General features: G+C 33.5%; 1 protein-coding gene across 1 annotated transcript in view; it reads right to left on the bottom strand.

The window, feature by feature from the left end:
* The window catches only part of sorl1 (sortilin-related receptor, L(DLR class) A repeats containing), a 107,391-nt gene that overhangs the window by 74,896 nt on the left and 20,162 nt on the right, over positions 1-12,333 (bottom strand). Inside the window, exons 4-5 of the mRNA XM_016273568.1 lie at positions 9,441-9,602; positions 9,071-9,138 (exon numbers count right to left, since the gene is read on the bottom strand). Of these exons, the coding sequence (XP_016129054.1) occupies positions 9,071-9,138; positions 9,441-9,602 (230 nt within the window). The remainder of the gene's footprint in view (positions 1-9,070; positions 9,139-9,440; positions 9,603-12,333) is intronic.

Raw genomic sequence — 12,333 nt, 5'->3', positions numbered from 1 at the left:
GAGAGAGACAGAGTGGGATTATGGCGTCTACTGGGTCAGATCGATAGTTAGGCAAATTAAAACTAAAGAAAACCGTATGCAACTTAAGCTTCGAATTGACAGACAATGAACAAAAAAGGTCATTTCCAAGAGCTGCATCACAGCGCATATCAAAAGCTCCCTTATCAGTTCTGTTTTCAGTACTGGAGAATAAAAGATACATTCTTAGATGTTTTTGTTAGTACGTGATCTTACACATATCTTACACATTTTATCTCCCCAACAGATTAATTTGAAATAAGTTTATAATGCATGTTGGCTATTCCCAATTCAGAAGAGCGCACACACAGCCTGTGTCTGTGAATGCTTCTCATACTCGCCCCTCTCTGCCCCGACTCTTTAAAACGAATGTAAATTCAGTCTAACTGCTTGCTAATTTCACTTGGATGAAATTAAACATTCAGCACATTTTCCACTTGCTCTTAAAATGAATAAATCAATGTAATACTTTAATAATTGACTTAAGAAATACAGTTCTTTATTTATCAAAAAATAAAAAAATATTTTCTGTGAAATTCAGTAATTAAGTTAATTCTGTAAAAGTAGTTATACCATTATAATCTTGCCTGCTGAAGAAACAATAGAACCCCTCCCAAAACACATTAACAAATGTAATGGATTTCAGGGTTATAATGGGAATTGTATTGGTTTTAATGTAAACTATAATGATGTCTATTTGATGGATTCTATTGGTGCGATGTAATCTGGCAGATGGCAACCAATAGAACAACAGTAATTCCTATTGGAATAATGCCCGAAACAAAAAGGAATTTTGTAATGGTTTAATGGAAAATATAAGAATTTCTGTGATGGTTTCTATAGTTTTTTTCAGCAGGGTAATGATACCCATACTGTGCTGTACATTATCGACAATATTGAGCTGAAGCTTGACTTTGCAAATTTAAAATCGCAAATCAAATCGCAATATCGGTCAAAAAAATCGCAATTTTATATTTTCCCCCAAATCGCACAGCCCTAATCCCTAGTAAATATATAAGATTTCCATTTTTTAAAAATGCTGTTCTTTTAAACTTTCTATTTATCCTGAAAGAAAATTGTCATGGTTTTTCTCAAAAATTAAAAACCAAGATGCTCTCAAAACTGATAGTAATAAGAAATGTCTCTTGAGCACCAAATCAGAATATTAAAATAATTTCTGAAGGATCATGTAATACTGACTTAACAATATTACTGACTTTAATATATTTTTGATTGAATACATGCAGTCTTAGCATAACATAATTTAGACTTCTTTCAAAAAATCGTACAGACCCTAAACAGTAATGTATTTATTAGTCGAATAAAAGCTTCATGTAGTTTATGCATTTTCAAGCACATTGCTTAAAAAATAATAAATTCATTAATAAAGTTACTAACTTGTTTTGTATTGTATTTCCTAATGATATACAATATGCTACACTGCAAAAACAGCACAATGCATCTGCAGCGGCATTTATCAAATGTGATCAATAGTTACTTCCACTTGCCAAGCTAATCCAGGCTCTTTACATATCACAATTTACATTCAGCTGAAGAGGCAACTAAATTTCCTCATCTGTCTCCTGCATGATGTTACTGATAAATTATTCAGGGTGAGTGTAGGGGATCAAGACTACAGACACTCTCTCTACTCTCTACAGACAGACTACAGACACTCTCTCTACTCTCTACAGACAGACTACAGACACTCTCTCTACTCTCTACAGTTAGACTACAGACACTCTCTCTACTCTGGACAAATGGCCTGACTTCACTTCTTCTGTAAACACACAGCGGTGCTGATTGTTGAGACTGGCTCTTAAATCACCAAGCTAAAGGATAAAGGGATTATCTCACAGGGGAACAAACACACAAACCTCGCCGTTTGCTTTCTATTTCGCAACTGGGGTTTTAACACGTCCAGCAGCAGGGTGAGAGACGGATAAAAGCAGGGGCTTACAGCTCTTTTAACCAGCCCCGCAGCTTTGCCTTTAGTTTGTCTAGATTAAAACTGAAAACCAATTGAGGGCTCAGAGGATACAGTCAGCAAACTCACACCCAGAAAAACACACACACACACACACACACACACACACAGAAAGTCTATTTGTTGACCTTTAAAACGGAAGTCATGCTGTTTGACAGAACTTCCTTTATTCCCTCTGACTGCTACTATAAAGTAATAAAATACACTAAAATATAAAAATTCTGGTCAATACCGATAAGCCAACAATTATTTTGATGTTATGGCCAATATTAAAAATTTCAATTATTTTGTCTAAATTACACTAGTGTTTAAAAGTGTGGGGTCTGAAAGAGTTTTTTATGTTTTTAAAGAAATCTCAGCAAGGCTGCATTTGATCAAAAACACAGTAAAAGAACAATATTGTGAAATATTACATTTCATTCTAATATGCTGATTTGCTGCTCAAGAAACATTCCTTGTTAATCAATGAAAACAGTTGTGCTGCTTAATATTTTTGTGGAAACTGTGATACATTTTTTTCTTGTGATAAAATAGTTTTTTTTATGTTTTTAAAGAAATCTCAGCAAGGCTGCATTTGATCAAAAATACAGTAAAAGAACAATATTGTGAAATATTACATTTAATTCTAATATGCTGATTTGCTGCTCAAGAAACATTCCTTATTAATCAATGAAAACAGTTGTGCTGCTTAATATTTTTGTGGAAACTGTGATACATTTTTCAGAATGAAAACATCTATTTGATCTATTTAACATGTCTTTGCTAAATAAAAATCTTACAAAAAAAAATAATAAACCTTACTGACACCAGACCTTTGAATGGTTATGTACTTAGCAAAACAAAATGTAAAAATAAATAAAATTAGCTTAAAAAAGTGTATTTAGGTATCACAGCATAATGTGCAGTATGAAAATACAAGTACAAAAGATTTGCTAAAGATTACATTTAACAGTGTAGATTATTCATTTTTTCAACATAACAAGAAGGAATCTAAATGTAAAAACAGAGAAAATCAGCATTTAAAAAATCCTAATTATCAGCTAATAATCAATATAGTACTGATACATCATGCATCCTTAAGCGATTCAACATCTGAAAAGGGTGATCACCCTCTTTAAAAAAAAAATCTGTCAATCCAGAAAAAAAAAATACAGGTTCTTCTGACAAACCTGAGCCAGGCTCAGTGTGAGAGCTCTTAGAGCAAAGAACAGAAGGGTTATCACTGCAGTAATGGTGTAGTCGGACACCGAGCTCTCGAATCATTTGTGTTGGGCCATCGCAGTGGGTCGCTGATGTTATCTCCACAGGCACTGACTGCCACTCCAGCCGATGAAATGGGCTACGGCTGGCAGACACAATCAATTATTAATATGGCTGCAGTCTGAGCCTCATCAGAAACATCCACAACCGACTGTTTCACAGTCATGCAGCCTGTCTGGACGGCAGCCCACACGCTTGAGAACACCGACCGCTTCCTTATATATCTGACTGTTATGTTGCAATAATGTGCAAAACAAATCTGTTCTGGCATCAAGACATTGTAGACATTTGAGCTAAAGTAAAAAAAAAACGGTAATCACGCCTGTGATGAATTACAGTAATAACATTCTAAGTAGCTCCGGTCTTCCGGTCAGATTATATCCTGGAGCATAATGTTTACGGAATGGGAGAGCAATAAGCGCCACTCTGTTATTTCTAGTTGCTTCTTGCGTTCGATGCCAGTCCCTGATTGTGCAAACACTAAGAGCTGGCTGCAACCCAAAGCAAGTTTCACATTCCTACATAAACTCGTGAATTGAGAGAGGCAACACAGAGAGCGCTCAACCCTCTTCAAATTACAACCACTGATACAAAATCCCTGTAGAGCGTGGAGAGCAAGCACTTGATTTGCCAGTGATCTTCCTGAGCTCTGATCATTTTGTTAGTTTAGTCTAACAAAAAGCGGCAAACTCACAACAACCCTGATCTTTTAGATAGCAATCGAAACCACAGAACTGAGCCATATATGATCTTTAGCATCTATCTGATCAAATATACAGTAAAATCATAATATTCTGAAATATAATTACAATTGAAAATAACAGTTTTCCATTGAATGCATTTTAAAATGACATTTATTCCTGTGATGGCAAAGCTGTATTTTTATTAGCTATTAACCTAAGTCTTCACTGTCACAGATCCTTCAGAAATCTGTTATCATCAATATTGAAAACAAATATGCAGCATAATATTATGTGGATACTTTTTCAGGATTCTTTGATTAAAGTGCAGCATTTATAACGGTAATGATAACCGATAATGATCAGGACAACCAGTAATTTTTTTAATTTGAAAGCCAATAACCGATATGTTGGTCAATAAATCTAAATTTAATCCCAATTTTTACATAATTTTTAAAAGCATGATATTAGAGACTAGCCATGTACCAAACAATCAAACATATACATTACAGCAACCTAGTTTGAACCAGTGTAAATTTTTAAATAAATTTTACACTCCTATTACCAACTTTCTTTATCAAAAAAGGTCTCACAAATAAATAAAATAATGCTTAAATAGTGCAAGTCATTGAACAACATTACTTACGTGTAAAGAATCCATGGATAAAACAGAATAGCCTCCACACACGGACAATAATACAATTATTTTAATTAAACCATATTTTTGATAAAATAATAAGATAAAAAGCGGTGGTTATTATTAATAATGCATCAATGATTTTGATTCCTCTGAAGGAAATAATGCATTATTTATTGGCTTTAATATATCGGCCAAATGTTCTTATTGGGTCGATAACGGTTATAGTAAAAATGAGCATTTATCGGCCGATAACGATATGGTGGCCGATATATTGTACATTCCTAAACCTTGGTGAATAAAAGTACTAATTTCTTTAACAATAAAAATCTTACTGACCCCAACCTTTTGAACTGCAATGTATAATAAAAGGCTACTAATAATAAGCAGACAACTGCATTGAAACTATTTGAATTTTAAATTACTGTGATGTATCTATTATCATATAGTTTTCTATGTCACTACAATCATGATGACATACAGTGGCGGACTGGCCATCTGGAGCACTGGGAGTTTGGGCCCTGTGGGCCACTGTACAATGTGGCCCTTTGCGTAAATATATATATAAAATGAATTGTAGTAAATGTATGTATATCCTCCAGCTCAGTGCAGCGACTCAAAAGCGCTCGTCAATGTCAAAATGTTTGAAATACCCAAAGAGTAGAAGCAGGATTTAAGACGCTGAGTGAGCTGCCTGTGACTTGAATGCGAGCTGAGGTAAGATGAAAGCAGCTAAAAGTAGTGAGTCAATTCAGCAATATTTGCCGGCAGTTTATGAAAAAAAAATGTTAAACGATTAATTTTCAGGAATACAAATTACTACTGGCCTATTCAAATTTCTCAGATTTTAATGCCATTTACGTTATTCGTCACAATGTACATATTAGCAGACATGAGATAAGAGTTAATGTAGATATATCTCTATAAAGGCTTTCTTCCGTGATTTCACGTGTCTAAGAAAATGTTTAAAAATCTATAAAAATCATTCTCAATCTTATTCTAGAACATTGTAAATCTGAAGACTTTAGCTTTCGAGTGCTGTGCATAGGAAAGTGATTTATATTACAGGCCTAATAAAAATATAATTTGCTTATTAATTCACATGCATTACTTTATATACACACTGGTGGTTAAACGTATGAAATAATTAAGGGTTTTTATTTATTTATTTGAAAGAATAATATGAAACAACAATATTATGAAATATTACACTTAAAATAGTGGTTTTCTATTTAGGCTATTTTAAAATGTAATTTATTTCTGTGATCAAAGCTGACTTTTCAGCATCATGAAAAAAAAATGTTAAACGATTAATTTTCAGGAATACAAATTACTACTGGCCTATTCAAATTTCTCAGATTTTAATGCCATTTACGTTATTCGTCACAATGTACATATTAGCAGACATGAGATAAGAGTTAATGTAGATATATCTCTATAAAGGCTTTCTTCCGTGATTTCACGTGTCTAAGAAAATGTTTAAAAATCTATAAAAATCATTCTCAATCTTATTCTAGAACATTGTAAATCTGAAGACTTTAGCTTTCGAGTGCTGTGCATAGGAAAGTGATTTATATTACAGGCCTAATAAAAATATAATTTGCTTATTAATTCACATGCATTACTTTATATACACACTGGTGGTTAAAAGTATGAAATAATTAAGGGTTTTTATTTATTTATTTATTTATTTGAAAGAATAATATGAAACAACAATATTATGAAATATTACACTTAAAATAGTGGTTTTCTATTTAGGCTATTTTAAAATGTAATTTATTTCTGTGATCAAAGCTGACTTTTCAGCATCATTACACCAGTCTTCAGTGTCCCTTCAGAAATCATTTTAATGCTGCTTAATTTGCTGCTTAATCATTATCAGTTAAAGAACAGCATTTATTTGAAATTTAAGTACTTCGTAATATGTGTAAATATCTTTACTGTCACTTAAATCAATTGAATGCAACCTTGTTGAAGAAAAATATTAATTTATATTTTTAATCTTACCCAAGACTGAAAATACAATTATTTTAATTAAACCATATTTTTGATAAAATAATAAGATAAAAAGCGGTGGTTATTATTAATAATGCATCAATGATTTTGATTCCTCTGAAGGAAATAATGCATTATTTATTGGCTTTAATATATCGGCCAAATGTTCTTATTGGGTCGATAACGGTTATAGTAAAAATGAGCATTTATCGGCCGATAACGATATGGTGGCCGATATATTGTACATTCCTAAACCTTGGTGAATAAAAGTACTAATTTCTTTAACAATAAAAATCTTACTGACCCCAACCTTTTGAACTGCAATGTATAATAAAAGGCTACTAATAATAAGCAGACAACTGCATTGAAACTATTTGAATTTTAAATTACTGTGATGTATCTATTATCATATAGTTTTCTATGTCACTACAATCATGATGACATACAGTGGCGGACTGGCCATCTGGAGCACTGGGAGTTTGGGCCCTGTGGGCCACTGTACAATGTGGCCCTTTGCGTAAATATATATATAAAATGAATTGTAGTAAATGTATGTATATCCTCCAGCTCAGTGCAGCGACTCAAAAGCGCTCGTCAATGTCAAAATGTTTGAAATACCCAAAGAGTAGAAGCAGGATTTAAGACGCTGAGTGAGCTGCCTGTGACTTGAATGCGAGCTGAGGTAAGATGAAAGCAGCTAAAAGTAGTGAGTCAATTCAGCAATATTTGCCGGCAGTTTATGAAAAAAAAATGTTAAACGATTAATTTTCAGGAATACAAATTACTACTGGCCTATTCAAATTTCTCAGATTTTAATGCCATTTACGTTATTCGTCACAATGTACATATTAGCAGACATGAGATAAGAGTTAATGTAGATATATCTCTATAAAGGCTTTCTTCCGTGATTTCACGTGTCTAAGAAAATGTTTAAAAATCTATAAAAATCATTCTCAATCTTATTCTAGAACATTGTAAATCTGAAGACTTTAGCTTTCGAGTGCTGTGCATAGGAAAGTGATTTATATTACAGGCCTAATAAAAATATAATTTGCTTATTAATTCACATGCATTACTTTATATACACACTGGTGGTTAAAAGTATGAAATAATTAAGGGTTTTTATTTATTTATTTATTTATTTGAAAGAATAATATGAAACAACAATATTATGAAATATTACACTTAAAATAGTGGTTTTCTATTTAGGCTATTTTAAAATGTAATTTATTTCTGTGATCAAAGCTGACTTTTCAGCATCATTACACCAGTCTTCAGTGTCCCTTCAGAAATCATTTTAATGCTGCTTAATTTGCTGCTTAATCATTATCAGTTAAAGAACAGCATTTATTTGAAATTTAAGTACTTCGTAATATGTGTAAATATCTTTACTGTCACTTAAATCAATTGAATGCAACCTTGTTGAAGAAAAATATTAATTTATATTTTTAATCTTACCCAAGACTGAATGGTATCACATTTTCCACAAAAATATGAAGCAGCACAACAGTTTTAGACATTCATAATAATCAGAAATGTTTCTTGAGCAGCATTTCTGATTTCTGAAGGATCATGTGACACTGAAGACTGGGGTAATGATGCTGAAAATTCAGCTTTGATCACAGCAATAAATTATATGTTACTATATATTTGCATAGAAAACAGCTATTTTAAATGGTAACATTATATATTTCACAGTACTGTTTACTGAATTTTTTCATCATCAAAATAATTTGTATACTCTTTTCCACAATTGGAGCTCTATTTCTCCTGCAAATGTACAAATACTGTATATCACCAATAAAAAGGCACCAAAAAACAGTCCGCATTCTGCACAATTCAAGTCTTCTAGACAATACTAGAGCATTGTGTCATATGGACTGATAATATTGGTATTTAACTTTAGTGATATTAAACCGTCCCTCATAAAAATTATTTACTATTTGCCATATACACCAGGAAAGACAAATTATAATGTAAAGAACGGCAGTCATTTATGGTGTGGTGCAGTGTATTGCGGACCGAGTTTGGTGGGCCGCTCTGTGCCAAAAAGTCCAGGGCCACTCTTTGGCCCCATTCCGCCCCTGGTGGCATAAAAGGTGGTAAATTATTTTTTTAAACTGGTTCATTTAAAATGAATGAACCGTCGAAACAACCATTTTATTAAAATTAATTGAAATTCTTTATGCTTCATAAGACAAAAGGACAGTAGACATTTAGGCAAGTATGTTTAATTGTTTACTCTGTTTGTTTGGCTGCAAAGCTACAAGCAAAATATGATGTGACAAAAAATAGCAATGTAGCATTTTGTTACCGCTTGGAAAATGTAACTTGTTTCTAGAAAAGCTACTATGTTTATAGCACTGAAAAATGCTCCTTTTGGCAAACATGAATCATACCCATTCACACACAGACAACATTCCAAAACAGATTTCACACTGGACACATTCACAGAGCGATTTGCATCAACACTCTCAAAGAGCTTGATCTTACCAGAAGTAGGACTTCACATGCTCCTGAATTAACACCCACGTCTCACCAAAGTCATCTGATTTCCATAGCTGCCAAAAGAAAATTAAAAAAGAAAACAGAACGAAGGATAAGTCCTTAAGTGCCAGCAGTTTCCACTTTCCAGTATAACATTTAATATGATTCATATTAATAAAATATCATAAAGCAGCTTCTCATACGAAAATTACAGCTGATTAGCTCAAATCAAAACATGCTGCTTAGTGCTAAATTCAAAAGGGCAAATCTCTACAAGCAACTAAAGGCCTAAAATGACAGTGCCATTCATCTTACTAAAACTGGACACATGATATACAAAAAGCCCAGTACTGATGGAAGAAATTAGTGTTCATACCTGTTTATTGGGGTGAGAACTGTCATAACCGAGGACCAGGTTAGGCCTCTTACTGTGCAGCAGTAAGTCTGTGGGCTTGAATGGGATGGAGAAACCTTGAACAATTTGGCAGAAGTCAAAGGTGTTCCACAGGTAACTGTTCGTGGCGTCAGTAAATAGATACTGCAAAGGAAAAATTTAGAAATTAAGACATTTAAAAAAGAGTAAATTCAGCAAAAATAAAAGAAATTTGATAGTTCAGCCATAAATAAAATGTCATAATTTACTAATCTCAAATTACAAATCCTATATTATATAAAAACATAAAAAGACATGCAAAGCGGTGCCAATTGTCTATTTTCCATACAGTGAAACTGGGTTCATAATCCCCAGCTCTAAAAAGCACCAGAAAAGTAGTCCATATGACTCATACATGTATAATGTAAAGATTTATAATGTAAAATGACCTGATTATGGGTCTGTTTGTCTTAAAGACTTGGAGCTTTTATGATGCTTTTAATTGCCATTATAAATAACCATCCACTTTCTTTGTTCGAAAAAGAGCAGCATCGACATATATCTTCTTTTGTTGTCCACAGACAAAAAAAAAAAATTCCTACGGGTTCGGAACTTGAGGGTAAATAATTATATATGATGACGGAATGTCATTTTGGAGTAAACTATCCATTTAACCTCTGTAGTGGTTGAAGACACAACAGAAGCTCTCAAAGTTACTATATTAGAGGTGTTTATTTCAAGCGGTTGGCTCCATGAAAACACCAAAGCCTTTAAGTATAGTAAAAAAAAAACGTATTTTTAACATTATTAATTATTCAGATTATGCATTTCTGCCGTTCTAATCTGCCCCCCTTCTCTTTGATCTTTCGTTTAAGAGCTTTTGCTATAAACTTTGTCCTCTCCATGGCCTGGTTATGGAAGCAGGGCACTTCCCTTTCCAGATTCTGAGGCAATGAGGACTGGGACTGAAACAGAAATGCTTGACTTAAGCCGTTCTATATTAATGCGTTGCTTACTGACACACACACACACACACACACACACATTAGATATCGTGCAGCTCACACATCCAGGAGCAAAGACACTTGTCAACGCTGCCCCACGACTTTTATTAATAAAAGTTTAAATACTGAATCGCTACATTATATTTTCCAGCAATGAGAAAACTTTTCGCTAAAAAGAGAAACGCACAGACGCGCATACACGCAATACATCTCTCTCTGTCTCTCTCTCTCTCTCGAATTGGCAATATTTTAGGAAAGGGTTTATTGATTTATAATTATTGGGGGTACTAGCCCCCCTCAATGTCTATGGTGGTTATCGCCCTGATCAGACATGAAAATATGTTGTGGCACTATCGTGCAGTCTGTAATAATATGACATTAGCAAACTTTAGCGATTTTTTGCAAACATTTCTTTGAGTAACATGACCGTAAATATGAACTCACGATTGAATGTAACATAAAACAAATTATTACTTTTCGTTAAAATCTTTATTAATGCAAAAAATGCTTACATTTATGTGTCTTTTTGTTCGCTTGGGCAGCCATGTTGCCCCTGAAGCCGGTTTACGCTGAGATAATTCATCCCCCTTCGTTTGAAGTGTGGTCCCGAAAAATCTTCGTTTGAAGGGCTGTCTGGCCCTTCCCCTTACCCCTACCCCTCCAACCAAAAGAGAATCGAGACACCCCTCCCTCTCCGTTTCACACATTCACGTGAAGGGGTAGGGGTGTCTCGATTCTCTTTTGGTTGGAGGGGTAGGGGTAAGGGGCAGAATTGGGATTGGGCCTAAGACTTTGCATACAATTGATTCCAATAGATTTTTGTGACGATTCAAATCGGTTGAGATGCTAAACAAATCGTGATACAATTGGGGTAGGAGTTTATATGAATGTATCTCTGAGGGGAACTGAGTCTTTAGAAATGTTTAGACGGCATTTTCTTTTCATCTTGCCTCTGCACGATGCAAATTAACATAGAGTTCATAATCGCAGCTCTGCTTTGTTTACAGCGGTAACCCAGGAAACACTGTATCATTGCTATTCATAAGCTCCACCTGCTGTCAGAGAGTGAATTTGCGTCTCATTCAGCTCATTTGCCGTTTCATTCAGATATGTTTTATATTGAGTTTCACAAAACTGAAGTCAGACCATTCTGTTTTTGCTTCAAATTTCGAAATTATACAGTCTAATTTAGATTAAAAACTGATCATGTTGCATGTATGCAGCATCTTTGTTTGGATCATGATTAAAATGCAATTTCCAATTTTAAATGGAAAGAGCACAGACAAAGCCTTAGTTTGTTTATATGAAGAGATTTCTTTTATTTGTGTATCTTATTTATTGTGATTTGGGGTTTGTTTTTAAATTTCAATTTAGTTTTGTTATATTTCAATATTACAAAGAAACGTGCAGCAATTGCCTAATAAAAGGACACCTTTTCATTTACTGTATAATTTGTCTTCAATCTCATTTTGTAAAAAAAATTATGAGAAAATCGAATCGTGAGTTGAGTGAATCGTTACATCCCTAATAAACATAGTCCATTTTGGATTTAACTATGTTAATCAATACTTTTCAGTATTGGTTGAAATATTTTTCTTAACATTTCTTTTGTCACTTTTTTTGCATTTAGTCACAATTTTTATGATGGTTAGAATTATGATGGTTTAGGTGGTATCATTGTTCTTTAACTTATTTACTTACAATTGGCAGGGGAAGGTTCATTTTATGCACTATGAGTCAAAAGCTGTATCCCATTTTACATACTATCCTTCCCAAAATAGTATTTGAAATTAGAATTAGTGTGTCCCAAATCGTAGTATGATGAAATGAGTATTCCAAAGGCACCTGGATAGTTTACTATTTCCGGTTAGAATTCGAAGTGCAGATCGATG

Source organism: Sinocyclocheilus grahami, unplaced genomic scaffold, assembly GCF_001515645.1.
Source record: "Sinocyclocheilus grahami isolate Dianchi unplaced genomic scaffold, SAMN03320097.WGS_v1.1 scaffold79.1, whole genome shotgun sequence".
In the NCBI taxonomy this organism is placed as follows: domain Eukaryota; kingdom Metazoa; phylum Chordata; class Actinopteri; order Cypriniformes; family Cyprinidae; genus Sinocyclocheilus; species Sinocyclocheilus grahami.
The sequence above is the reverse complement of the archived record's forward strand: the minus strand, read 5'-3'. Positions and strand labels throughout refer to the sequence as shown.